This window comes from Solea solea, chromosome 12 (genome assembly GCF_958295425.1).
Source record: "Solea solea chromosome 12, fSolSol10.1, whole genome shotgun sequence".
In the NCBI taxonomy this organism is placed as follows: domain Eukaryota; kingdom Metazoa; phylum Chordata; class Actinopteri; order Pleuronectiformes; family Soleidae; genus Solea; species Solea solea.
This window is the reverse complement of record NC_081145.1, coordinates 2550111-2565289: the sequence shown is the minus strand read 5'-3', so window position 1 is coordinate 2565289 and position 15179 is coordinate 2550111. Positions and strand designations below refer to the sequence as shown.

The 15179-nt window shown below is 38.7% G+C and overlaps 1 protein-coding gene across 1 annotated transcript; it reads right to left on the bottom strand.

Moving 5' to 3' along the window:
• Positions 1 to 4414: 4414 nt before the first annotated feature.
• LOC131469962 (zona pellucida sperm-binding protein 3-like) lies at positions 4415 to 9301 on the bottom strand. The gene is made up of 9 exons (XM_058645434.1): positions 9193 to 9301; positions 8068 to 8375; positions 6842 to 6960; positions 6566 to 6669; positions 6300 to 6477; positions 6108 to 6225; positions 5954 to 6036; positions 5269 to 5357; positions 4415 to 4486 (listed from the first exon to the last, which is right to left on the bottom strand). Exons 1-9 carry the CDS (start codon positions 9299 to 9301, stop codon positions 4422 to 4424), a joined length of 1173 nt encoding a protein of 390 aa, XP_058501417.1. The 3' UTR covers positions 4415 to 4421.
• Between the last annotated feature and the right edge of the window lie 5878 nt (positions 9302 to 15179).

Sequence of the window (15179 nt, the reverse complement as noted above, 5' to 3'; positions counted from 1 at the left end):
TCAGGGAATAATCAATTGCAGTCTGTTGATAACACCAAGATAAAATAATTTGTTATTTTGAGATAATAAGGCTGGTTTTCTGGTGATAATGAGATACATGAATGCACGGATTGGCCCCACACAAAAGTACAGATGTACGCTTGCTCCCTGTAGGTAGACCAAACAACCTGTAACAGGCCCGAATTGGATTATCAGGGTGGTTTCGGTAGCAGGGATGGATGTCCGGTAATCACGGTACTGTAAGAGAAAAACTTTTAAATTAGCAACTTACATTCCTAAGCTTAAACCTGACAACTCAGTAAACATAGGCCTCTGTGTAACCCTGGCACCCATCATTTGTCTACAGAGTTTGCCTCATTATATCTTTGTTGCACATAACCAAACTGGGAGCGATATCTCAACTATGCAGTGCTCCCCAAGGTCGACTCTATGTATCAGCAGAGGAAGGTGCCAGGCATCATGACTTGACGTCTCTCCCCTCTCCCCCTTTTCTCCAAAACCTTGACTGACAGTGGATGCCCAACTGTTAACATCTGCCTGTTCATGTTCTCCTCAGATCTGAGTTGTCGTCAATAAAGCTTTTCAACTTAACTCATCACCAACTCCAGAAACTCCATCCTTGGTCGTCTCACCTGAACTAAAGTGCAACATTCTTAGTTTGCCTTATCATGTCTGAGGTTGACCACATCCTAAGAACTGTGTAGATTAAGGGGATTGATTATGAACTTGATTATGATTACATTACATGTCATTTAGCAGACGCTTTTACCCAAAGCGACTTACAATTATTGTTCAAATTCAGATACTGATAAAATGATTTTGTTCAAAAGTAATGATGGGGTTATGATGTGTGGGTTTGTCACAACTGAGTGATGGATTTGGTTTCCGGGGAAGCCTATAGAGCTGTGGCCGTCACAGGGGGAGGGGCCTCGTGAGAGGGAAAATAATGAGGGAGAACTCATAACCCACGTCCACCCAACAGAGTGTGGAGTCTTTGATGCTGTTGAAAAGCTGGGTTGGATTTGTTTCATGTTTGCTATGTGCTTGATTGTTATTAAGTGTCTATATGGGTAATGGTCAGTTTAAAGCAAAGAATAAACATTTAAGAATTAAATAATAAGTGAAATAAGTGAAGTGAACTATAAGTGAATAGTGAAAATAATTCTGGAGCACAGTCTTTCTCTGATTCCTCTGCAAATGAACCTAAGCAAAGGCCCAAACACAGCCCTGGCATGGAAGAGACAGAAGCATAGTGTAGATAATAAAATAACAACAATAAATAGAAAAGTAGACACACACACACACACACACAAAGACACACAAAGACCCTGCGACCGTTCAGATTCCTCCTCTCCTGACTTCTCCTTTAATATGAATAACAAACCAACCTGATGTGCTTGAATAATGTGTGACTGACATGTGATGCTAATGATTTAGCAACTCTCTGAGAGTTAGCACATCAGCCAGGAGCTCATTCAGCTCATTCAGTCCACACGACAACACAGAGCCACTTAAATGTATTTGATTTTATTTGATATTAGAAATGAGTATCTATCTTTGATCCTTCTAACTCTTAAGTATATTACCCTTCTGGATGAAATTGATATTCATATTTCATTTTATTTTTCTCTGGGAACCCCCTGGGGCCTCTTCATAGAACCCTCAGGGTCCATAGACCTGTTATTGATAAACGTTGTTCAAACTACAACAATAGTTACTTTTTTTAGGGCTCTGTGTGTGTGTGTGTGTGTGTGTGTGTGTGTTACATGTCATTTAGCAGACGCTTTTATCCAAAGCGACTTACAATAAGTGCATTTAAACATTTGGGTACAAATAAGAGCTAGAAGTAAGTAGAGCTTCAAGTAAATCAAACTATGAAGTGCTAACTATGAAGTCAGCCACACACACTCAGAGGCTTTTTAGAATTTAGAATAACTTTTTTAGAATGTTGACACATAAAGGCCGACAGAGGCTTGTTGCGTGAATGGGGCGGAGTCTGCCATCTCTGACTGCCTTGTTTCTGTCCTGTGGGCAAACAGATATCAGACGTCACTGACAGCTTAGACCAGGAGGGGGTTGGGCTATGAAAAGGTGATGATTCCGTCTCTTGGCTCCCAGAAGGTGTAAATCTTTGAGGCTAAAATTCTCCCTAAAGCAGTTTGAGGAGTGCCTACATTCAAATGGCCACATCGTCTTCAGATTTAGATCTTTAGATTTCCACGTGTTAGACATTGATCATGTAAAGCTTAAAAATCACACTTTCAGAGTCAAATAAATAACTCAATAACTTGTTCCTGGTAGATTATGATTTCACTTTCATTGGACTCAGTACATCTTATACTGTGCTTTTACTGTGCACTTTTGGGGAAATCCAGGGTCAAAGTTCACATTTTGCAAAAAAATGAGTGTAATCATCCATTTTTGATGAAGTATAATATCCATCCTAGGATTAGTCCGAAAGTACACAGTAAAATGACTTCATACAACTAGTATATGAAGCACAAGAGATACTGGGTCCAATGAAAGTGAAACCATATACTACTACTACAAATAAATTATGGATTTTATACTTCCTCAAAAAAGGATGATTACACAAATGTCTGATGCAAAAAGTGAACTTTGACTCTGGAGAACTCAAAAAGTAAACAATAAAAGTACTAAATACTACTAGTAAATGAAGTACAAGTGATACTGAGTCCAAAGAATGTGAGATCATAAACTTCTCATAAAACATAAGGACTTTAGAATTTTTTTTTGCATAAAGTAAAGTTTGTATTATAACATACGAAGTAAAAGTACTTCATATTTCTTGTGTATGAAGTGTGAGAGGTACTGAGTCCAATGAAAGTGAAACCATAAACTACTAATAAAAAAATACATATTAAGTACTTTTGTATTAGTAGTAGTGGTATAATGAAGTATAGTATTATACAGTATGCAGAATAGTGTAGAAAGATATAATTTAGTATAGTATAGTTAGTATAGTATTACACAGTATGCAGTATAGTATATAAATAGAGTATAAGATAATTTAGTAATGGTAAGATAATTGTTTGGAGTTTTTTTTCCACATCATATTCACCAAACAAAAATAATGCAAACCAGATTTGGTGTGTAAAGGTGTTATAATATATATATATATATATATATATATATATATATATAAAAATATTAAATCAATAAAACTGTTTATTTTCAGTTCTGGCTTTTCAACTTGCAATCTGTAGTGCAACACTGCCATCTGCTGGACATGCAAACCTAAGCAGAAACCAGATAAAAGGAATGGATGGATTGGTTGGGGTGGATGATATGAGCCTCAAATTATATAATAATTATATAATAATATTGTGGCAATAGTTTAATAGACACAGTTTAAAAATAAACATGTTGGTTTTAACACGCAAGAATATACAGATTCAATTACATTTTATATAGATAGTCCAACACGATTTGCCTTAGAGTTTTATCTATATAGCAAGTGACACTCTCTGTCCTTAGACCCTCATATCGAGTGAGGAAAAAACTCCACAAAAAAAAAATCTTTTTACAGGGAAAAAACCTCAGGAAGAGCCACAGAGGAGGGATCGCTCTCCCAGGACAGACAGACGTGTCACAGACGTACAGAGACAAGTTCCACAGATAACTGACAATACAAAGAGAGGAAAGAGAAAAAGATAGAGACCAGGAGCATTTTCACAAATCAATAACATTTATAAAAATTATCATCATCATCTCTTCCAGGGTGTGACACACACTATCGCCATCTGGGATGAGTTGCAGCTCCTCATGTGACCCTCAGAAAAGGACAAGCCGTGGACGAAGGATGGATGGATGAGGATAATATTAGCGTTATCAGTAATGAGGAGCTATAATAGCTATAAAATAAAAGTACATAAATAACTCATAACTTGACATGGCTTGGAGGTCCACGAGTTTGAGACCTCTGTTCAAGAGGGTACTTTATAATTGTGTATTACTACATGTTTATTACATGTTCCTGTATGTAAATGAGCTGTGGGTGTTCACAACTGTTAGCACTTTATTTAATAAAGCTCAGCTGAACTGTGACCATTGGCGTCTTTGCATTAGGGGCAGCAGGGGCACGCCCCCACCAGAGGGCGCTGCTGTGCAGGGGAGGATTATGAGCTTTAATTAGTTTTCCTGTGTCAAAAATGTCATTGAGCACAAGTTAATAATACTCTCTGATCTTTCCTTCAGAGATGAAGATTGCTGAGGTTCTACCTGTTTCAGTGTTTCAGCTATGAAGCATTCATGCAGACAACTGACATGAATCATTTCATTCCTAAATGACCATGAATAAAACATTGTTAAACTGATGTTTGAATAAATGTTAACAGTATCTTGTAACAAATCACATGCCACAGTGTTTCCATCCAAACATATTTATTTCAGGGTTTATTTCAGGGTAAAGGTCTCTCGTTCACTACGATTGGTCCAGCAACCACTTCCTGTTTCCACTGATCACCTGCAACAGAAACCCATATTTTACATCTTTAAAAAGGTTTTGCAATTATATGTCGAGGTCTACAGGATGTTTTGCCTGGTGTAAGTTGTGTTAGGTAATTAAAGTTATTATTTAACCAACAAGTCAAGACATTGTAGAAACATTTGCTTAAATTTTTATTTTTTTTTTTATAATATGCAATCATATCCAATAGTTAGAATTACTGACCGATTAGTAATGCCTTTAGTGTTCATTATGTCTTTATTGCCATCAAATGAAGAAAAGAAAAACAATCAGTTGTATTCTAGAAAAGATTGCACTAGCAGGAGTCCTCACTGGTTACAAGAAGACTCAAAACAAAACACCTTTTCATAAACCTCATACTGACAAAACTAATTAGTTATTTAGAGCAGAGCCGTTTACATAACGTCGGAGCAACCAAGAAACTGTAAAGTAAAATGTGCACCGATCACTGCACAAAAACCTCATCTCAAAGTTTTACACTGGCTTTAATATTTTGTCTCATGTAACCAGTGGTTAATCTCGCGTCTGATGCTACACAGTTGACTTGCCAAATAACAATTTTCCTAAATTATGTTCCCATTTTGAGAAAAACAAATGATAAAAGTACAGTGTATACCAGTGTCAGTACTGTTCATGTACACACACACACACACACACACACACACACTTATGAACATACTGGGATTTCCCTTAAAAAGTGTAAATAATGTCATTGCATGTCTTAATGTGTTTTTTGTTGGAAACATAAAAACATTTATTACACATACACATGAACTTACCTTGTTTGGTCAGAGGACTCGGTTGTCCTGTCCCACACTCGGTCTCACAGCAGGAACAGGCTTGATGTACGCCACTGGCTTCTGACCACCTGTCAATCACATGTTTAAGAATCATCTCGTCACGTCAGGTAATTTAGCCGACATGCCCGGTCAGTACGCTCACAAGCAGTTTAATCGTGTATAAAATCAGTTTATTAACCTGTACATGCGACTCTGCATCACTATAAGCTCGTGTGTATGGACTGAGTTTCTGCTCAGCTGTGGTTCTGGTTAATTCAAAGGATTTGTTCACAGAATTGACCAGAGCACAGATTTTGTCTATAATAAACACAAGAGCAGGTACTACCTCACATAGAAACGCAGAGAAAAACAAACGCGTTGAGCCGTGTTGGGGCCGTGGAGAAGCGCCATAAGAGTAACTGGATTTTAGTCGGGCTAACTTGTTTACATGACGTTAGATTGTCTTAGTCTGACTAACACTGGACTCAACGTGCCAGTGATTTACACGCTGTACGGTGGCTGCACAGCAAATGTCTGATTCACAACAAAAGGTGTTCTGACTCCTCCTTGATTTAGACCATTACAGCTGTTCTGACACGTTAGAAAAAGGTCAAACATTAGAAAATGTATAAATAAAAGTGGCAGATGTGAAGATGATGGAATTGTAGAGTTGACGGTCTCTCACCCATTTGAGAATGAACAGGCCTTGTTTGTAGCGTCAGCAGTTGCAGATGCTGCTGTTGCTCTCATACTGCATGTGATATAAATCTGCAGAGACACAGCATCGATCAGTTTGACCCAACAGTCAACATTAAAGTGTTGAGTGTGATGAGACTCACCACTCCACTGTGGTCTTGATGGAACCTGAAGGCCTCCACCTCGAACTGTAGCGTGTTGTCCAGCGACTGAGGCAGGAAGCGAGAGCTGGAGCCCGTCAGCTGACTGTCAAACAGACACCTGGACGCAGCACAGGACCAACACGTTTAACAAAAACACACAAAACAAACACAAAAACAGCTCAGTGAACCCACCCATTGTTTCCCAGGAAGGCATATCGAGGGACGGTGTCGATGTTTGGGACCAAAGTGGCCACGCAGCTGTCCACCGTCACTCTGAGAGGAAGATGGTGAAACTGTTTGACTGAAACTTCAAACTTCATCATCTCACCCAACACAAACTGGGCAGACGGGCGAGGGAACTGCCAATCATCTGAGACACACAAAGACAAGGCTGTCAGGACCACGCTGTTATAATGTGTCTGTCTGTCTGTCTGTCTGTCTGTGTGTGTGTCTCACACCAGTCATGAGTCTGAGGGAGAAATAGAGATTTTCTTCTGAAGCTTTCTTGACACTGAAAGGAGCCCAGCTGGGTGTCAACAACCCACTGCTCACATCATGCTTCCTAAAACACACACACACACATTTCACTCAATCTCACATTTTAAAAATTCATAATTGTGACTAAAAGTTTGTCATCAGACACCATTGTTTCTTTTTAAAACAGAACTATGGCACTCGATAGGTCTGAGTGTCTTTGAAATAACACATTCCATGTTAGTTGTACAACATCTGACCTCAGGTAGTGACACTCGATGTTGACAGAGACGTCTCTGGTGCGGATTATTGGACTGTCTCCCAGAGGACTGGGACTGTAGAGCAGCATGAAGACGTACACAAAGGAGTCTGGGGACATCTGAAAAGCATTTTCTACACATTAGACAGTATTTAACATCACTGTAACACTGGAGTCAAACGTATATTTCAGGTTTTTGTTGTGTGGCGATGAGGTACTGACAGAGCCAAGAACCACTCACTGACATTTACACCAACACCAAGAAAACTACGCCACAGACACACGGATCATCACTGGCATGTCATGTTTGAGCAGAACACATTTGTCGCTCTCTCAGTGGTAACATAACGTTTCAGTTACCAACGTCAAACTGCTGCAGAGTGACAACAAACATATCTGATCATACCAGTGCAGTTCTGATGTAAACAGACACGTGTCACATTTATCATTCAACTCTGACACGTCAAAATAAGAAGAGTCAAGGACACAGGAGGTGCAGGTCTAATGGCGTCTTATTTGACTTTGTATAACATGAACACATTTGACCAAAGGATTTCAACAAAGTCACAATATAATTGGCTGGGTATTGCAGCCAATTTCCTAAATACATTTGATTCTGATTGAGAGATATTTCAGTTTCCACACCAGTTCTGAAAGATTCACAGAACTACTTCACCAAATTGGTATGTACTTATATACTGAGGAAGTACGACAGGATTACACAAGTACGATCTAGGAACAGCAGCTAATGTCTGGCCTCATATGATCTTAAAACTGCGTCCCAGGACACAACAATATTTCAGGTTTATATTTGTCTTCTCTGCTGCTATGTTCCGTGAAATGCATTCTGGGATACATGGATTTCCCCAAGTACGCTCAAGTCACCGCCTGACGTATACTTGGTAATAAAACAGGCAGACTCGCTGCTCGCGTACTACGTGTCACAAGTACGGAGAAAAGACAAGAAACTGAGAAACGGCCATGTTTTAAATTGACAACATGCATGATCACTTCCTGTTTTTAATAAACCAGCCGACTGCTTCCAGTAGGCCACACATGTATGCGTACAGTAGAACGAGGAGCTCGTTACCAAGAGTGATTAGTGATGAATTATAGAATCAAGTATATTTTAAGCAGTAAGATGTTCTCAGACCCTGTGAGAAGTATACAGACCCTGTGCAAGGTTTTATACACGGCAAACTAAAGCCACATATTGCAGAACCTCACCAGAAGCTGGCTGCCACACCCATGCAGCTCCGACTCAAAGAGCAGGACTTGAGCATCGGGATCCTCTCCTGTGGCAGGACAACCTCCCAAAGTGACATCTGATGGCAGAACTGGTTTATCAATTCCCAGAAGGTCTTTCTTGACCACCACCCGCACAGAGCTCTCCCCACAGACAGCACTGATGCTGTCAGCTGCAGTCGGAGTCTTCAGCTCAAACTCTGGAGGGTGTCGCGGCTGCTCCTCAGCTGGTGGATCTGGAAACTTCCAAGACAAAGGTTCATGGATGGATTGCTTCTCCTGTTGGACACCTGAGAGAGACAGAGAGAGAGAGTGACGCATTATAATATAAGATGTAAAGCTGTTCTGAAAAACTACAACGTTGAGTCACTTCTGACTTACTGGTGCCCAAGTACTACAGCTTCATTATACACCTGGACCTGCAGTAAAATGTCCTCTCACATTTTCATCTCACAGGAAAACATCCACACATGGCACTACTGGCTTACAGCAGGAAGGTTGCTGGTTTGAATCCCTGTCCTAGCATGTTCTTTCATCAGTGCTTCCTCGTGTTCATTAAATGCAGATTTTTCTCTTCATAAAATGTAATGTTTAGTTTAAGAAAATGGTTAAAAGGTAAACAACATCTTCACAAGTGTGAGAGAGCTGCAGTGCCTTTAGGAGCTGTATGTGTGTGTGTGTGTGTGTGTGTGTGTGTGATCCTCCAGACTCCTGATCAGGTGTTTGTATGTTTTAAAATGAGTGTGTCAGCCTGAAGCAGCGACAGCTTCAGTAAATCTTCTGTAGGGTGACAAAGTCTGATTTTTAAACAACCATGATGATGAACAAATATGAAAAATCTCCAACTCTACCACAAAAACATTACTTGGTGCTTCTTTAATGCAGAGATGCAACAACATCATAGATTGTATTATTGCTACTCCTGTATTAAGTCACTGTCTGAAAAGCCTCAGCCAGGTTTCATGATTCCAAAGCAAAGTCAATCAACTGATCAAACTCAAATCATCACTTTGTGTTTGACAATTTCTTGACAAACACACAGGTTTTCTTTGAAGATGTTTCTAATAAAGACAAGAGTTTCATGCTGCTCATGCTGCTCATGCCTACCTGCTGACTGCTGGACATCTCGCCTGTGGTCTTCATTCCCCCTTAAATGACGAGCTGCTGCTGTGTGAGCCCCACACAACAGCCACAACATTACTCTGATGGTTGACATCATGTCAGTGTTTAGTGGCGTGTTAGACAGCAGGTGACTTTGTAAGGTAGCAACATTTGACTCCACCCTCTGTCTGATTGGCCCAGCTGTGCCTCGTTTACCTGCTCCAACCTGCAAGCTGTTTCTTCACAAATGTGTTTTTCAAGTGGGGACATCACAGTGGGCCACACAGTGGTCTAGTGGGTAGCACTCTTGCCTTTGCAGCAAGAAGACCTGGGTTCGAGCCCTGGTTGGAACAAGGGTCTTTCTGCATGGAGTTTGCATGTTCTCCTTGTGTGTGTGTGTGTGAAAATAAAACACCAAACACCTAACTTATAAATGTATAAAAATAAAACACCAAATACCTAACTTATAAATGTGTCACAATAAAACACCAAATACCTACAGTAACTTATAAATGTGTCAAAATAAAACACCAAATACCTAACTTATTAATGTGTCAAAATAAAACACCAAATACCTAACTTATAAATGTGTCAAAATAAAACACCAACCACCTAACTTATAAATGTGTCAAAATAAAACACCAAATACCTAACTTATAAATGTGTCACAATAAAACACCAAATACCTACAGTAACTTATAAATGTGTCAAAATAAAACACCAAATACCTAACTTATAAATGTGTCAAAATAAAACACCAAATACCTAACTTATAAATGTATCAAAATAAAACACCAAACACCTAACTTATAAATGTGTCAAAATAAAACACCAAACACCTAACTTATAAATGTGTCAAAATAAAACACCAAACACCTAACTTATAAATGTGTCAAAATAAAACACCAAACACCTAACTTATAATGTGTCAAAATAAAACACCAAACACCTAACTTATAAATGTGTCAAAATAAAACACCAAACACCTAACTTATAAATGTGTCAAAATAAAACACCAAACACCTAACTTATAAATGTGTCAAAATAAAACACCAAACACCTAACTTATAAATGTGTCAAAATAAAACACCAAACACCTAACTTATAAATGTGTCAAAATAAAACACCAAACACCTAACTTATAAATGTGTCAAAATAAAACACCAAACACCGAACTTATAAATGTGTCAAAATAAAACACCAAACACCTAACTTATAAATGTGTCAAAATAAAACACCAAATACCTCACTTATAAATGTGTCAAAATAAAACACCAAATACCTAACTTATAAATGTGTCAAAATAAAACACCAAATACCTAACTTATAAATGTGTCAAAATAAAACACCAAATACCTAACTTATAAATGTATCAAAATAAAACACCAAATACCTAACTTATAAATGTGTCAAAATAAAACACCAAATACCTAACTTATAAATGTATCAAAATAAAACACCAAATACCTAACTTATAAATGTGTCAAAATAAAACACCAAATACCTCACTTATAAATGTATCAAAATAAAACACCAAATACCTAACTTATAAATGTGTCAAAATAAAACACCAAATACCTAACTTATAAATGTATCAAAATAAAACACCAAACACCTAACTTATAAATGTGTCAAAATAAAACACCAAATACCTAACTTATAAATGTATCAAAATAAAACACCAAACACCTAACTTATAAATGTGTCAAAATAAAACACCAAATACCTCACTTATAAATGTGTCAAAATAAAACACCAAATACCTAACTTATAAATGTATAAAAATAAAACACCAAATACCTAACTTATAAATGTGTCACAATAAAACACCAAATACCTAACTTATAAATGTATAAAAATAAAACACCAAATACCTAACTTATAAATGTGTCACAATAAAACACCAAATACCTCACTTATAAATGTGTCAAAATAAAACACCAAATACCTCACTTATAAATGTGTCAAAATAAAACACCAAATACCTAACTTATAAATGTGTCAAAATAAAACACCAAATACCTAACTTATAAATGTGTCAAAATAAAACACCAAATACCTAACTTATAAATGTGTCAAAATAAAACACCAAATACCTAACTTATAAATGTATCAAAATAAAACACCAAATACCTCACTTATAAATGTGTCAAAATAAAACACCAAATACCTAACTTATAAATGTGTCAAAATAAAACACCAAATACCTCACTTATAAATGTATCAAAATAAAACACCAAATACCTCACTTATAAATGTATCAAAATAAAACACCAAATACCTAACTTATAAATGTGTCAAAATAAAACACCAAATACCTAACTTATAAATGTGTCAAAATAAAACACCAAATACCTAACTTATAAATGTGTCAAAATAAAACACCAAATACCTAACTTGTAAATGTATCAAAATAAAACACCAAATACCTCACTTATAAAGGTATCAAAATAAAACACCAAATACCTAACTTATAAATGTGTCAAAATAAAACACCAAATACCTAACTTATAAATGTATCAAAATAAAACACCAAATACCTAACTTATAAATGTGTCAAAATAAAACACCAAATACCTAACTTATAAATGTATCAAAATAAAACACTGTATTTAAAATGTACATTATTATTTTCTTTGTTTTATTTTGAATCTATTTTTTCATTATCATCCTGCTGTGGCTCCGCCTCCGTCAGTGCTCTTTTAGTGAGTGGTATTTTATTGTCAATGAAATGAGAATATAATAAACAGGTTAATTAACAAAGAAAACAGAGCAGACAGACTTCACCCCATTCACACAAGCCTCTGGCGGCCTCTGTTGGTCATGTTGTGGAAGTGCAGAAGAACAGACAGACACACAGAGCCACCAAAAGCCCCTCCCTGTAGCCCTATTTCAATTATATTTATTGCATGTGCACTTTATAAGACACTACAAAATATCAGTGGAGGTTTACAGTCGCACATTGAAGAGACCTCACGTGTAGCTAATGCTGTTAGCATACACCAGTGATCGTGATGAGCTCGTATTTGTGATATAGGCTCCTCCTACTTTTCTGCACTCAGAAACGGGGTGAGATCTCTGAACCAGAGACTTGTTCAATGATTTGAAAGCGTCTGGTGTCTATGTCATACAACTTAAAGTTCAAAAATGCCTTTAAGTTGATTTTAGTGCTGAATCAAATCTAACTGTGGGCATGTTGTTGGACTGACTCTGCTTTTATTGACGTCCTTAAAGTCTACTCCACACAAACAGCATGAATACAGTCAGTTTGAGCTCAGTCCTGCTCACACTTGTTTAAAAGGACCAGTGTTTGTGTGCACTTACATTTGCTGACTGGTTCTGGTATTTGTGTGCAGTTGCCTCTATGGTTTTTCCTTTCAGCACACACACACACACACACACACACACACACACGCACACACACACACCAGCCTACAGTTTAGTACAGTAGAGGGGTGACAGAAGGAGAGGTGAGGCAATAGCCCCCTTTTTTCAGGCCAGAAAAAGACCCCAATTGTGTCTGAGTGCCCTTCTCTCCCTCGTCTCGCCTTGCATGCCTCTGGAAGAGCAAATAAAAGAGAGAAAGAGATTTAGAGAAAAGGAAATGGAAGGAGGGAAGGCTGGTTCGCTGTGCAGCTGCTCCTATGGAGGCCTTAGGATGAAATCAGAGTGGCTGAGAAGAAAGGAATGAGACAAGAGAGAGAAAGAGGGGAGAGGGGCCACCCATAGGTGTGAGGCACACTCCACAAATCAGACCACTTTTTTCCAGTCTCTCTCTCTCTCCCTCCCTCTCTCTCTTTCCCTCTCCCTCTCTCTCTCTCTCTCTCTCTTATAATTTCTTGATCAGGGCTTGTAGTGTAGCAGCCCTCCACAGAGCTGTGATTGTTATAACACTGAAGAGGACACACACACACACACACACAGGGCCAGAAGTGATGCTTTCTTTTCCTCTCATTACTCTTATTGAAGCCTCTGGTTTACACTTGGACAAAAGTCGCTTTCCTTTTTTTCTTTCTGCATTGCATGAGGTAGATCACCCCAAAACATTAGGGCAACAATGGCTTATAAAGCTGCTCATCTTTGGCGTGTTTCCTTCTCTTTTTACTGCCACTGATTTGCCCTCTAGCGAACCCTCCACATTCCCTCTCAGTGGACTTACACATCATTGAAAGTTAAATGTTAGTGGGGCTGAACGGCACTTTGCCGCGTTGTGTGTGTGGAAGGTCCCGCTGTTGCACGAGCGAGAGCTAAACGAACCCACCAATCACAGCGGGGTATGTGGCTCCCGGGGGCAGAGAAACATTTCCCTATGGTGGCGCCCGTGTAACATCGCATAGCCATAATAGAATGACTTCTTGTTTGAAATGAGCATGTTTGATTTCCAGTTGGACGAAGTCGTTGTTACCGGCATTGGATTGTATTTTGTTGAAATGGGCGGATTTGTTGGAAAGCTGAAGGCGACATGATCACCACTATCCATGTGGATGATTTGTTATCATGATGAATCTGCAATTAACCACCAACACTGATGTTCCATTGATGATGCCACAGAGGGGAGTGGCTCTCCGACGGGGGCCACTCAGCCGGCTCCCGCCCGCCGTCCTCCATCGGGGCCGATGGTCAGGGCCAGGCTGGAGCCTCATCAGGGGCCTGCCCACTAGTTTAGCAGTGCCCACTGCATCCATGGAGTTATTCTAGAAAATAATAGCCAGTAAATAACGCCTCCATGGCTGCATCCCATGGTTTGTACATGATAAATAAATAAAGAAAGAAAGAAATAAAGAATGGTGTCCCACTGTTCATTTGAAAAAGTCTTTGGTCAACATTTTAAGTGAAGGCTGTGCCACCATCATGTGAATGGTTGTAAATGATTTGGATAGAAAAAGCTGTGTGAAAAGTGCTTTGACTGGTTATCGACACGAGAAAATGCTTTAGATACAGAGCACTTACTATTTAATTCACCGATGACACTATTGTGTTATCTGGTTTCCACTTTGTTGCCTTTATTATTCACTGCTGTGTTTTTACACAGGAATCATACAGCAGACAACAAATCATCAATCTCCTGACATTTCTAACAAACTAACTATATTTAACAACTGGAGACATGTGTAACAGGAAAGCATGTGCTTGTGTGGTCGGGAAGCAGAGGCTTCATGGTGAGGAGCGGTCGGCGCTCGGTGACGGACACAAACACACACATACATGGATGTTGATCAAGTGTATGCAATGAGATCAGGGAGGTGTGTGTGTGTGTGTGTGTGTGTGTGTGTGTGTGAAGAAGGGGAAAAAATGAGCCCTCTTACTTTTTCATGTATCCATATTGTTCTGCAGTGGTGAGCGCAGGCTGGACACACGCCTGCCATTTGGACAACAGGTGGTCAGGCATGTTTGGGTCAACAGACCGTGGTGAATAAGGAACGTGCCAACGCAACCAACAAAGGATGAAATATTAGGTTTGGGGTTTGAATAGGGTGAGCACAAGTTCATCGTTCATTGTCACTAATTGCCCGACTGACTTCATTTTTGTTTCATTACAGGAATAATCTGTCTGAATTACATATAAACATTACAATAATCACAGTACATCATAAACAACGGCTTTTACACCAACAAAACAAAAAAAAAGTTCACCTGAAGTGCTTTTAATCACAGAGAAAAACTGTTGTGTTAGTTTGTGTGAACAGAGGACTTAATTTCACTGAGGTACATTTGAAACAACCCTGTGTACTGTCATTTAAAATAGCTGATTTTCTCTCTGGACCTTGGTGTGTAGCTGAGGTAGAGGTGCTACACTTGATTTATTTATTCTGCATAAAAGAAATATGAGACATACAGTAAAGGGTGATTGTTTCTATCATCTATCATTCTATGTCTTTCCCAGCTCTATCTGCGTTACAGTAACAGGTGCTCCTGAAATGAAGTACAGTATATGAACACCATTAGCCAATACATCACAACATGTCTTTTTCATTATGAAGAGTGGGCCTGCG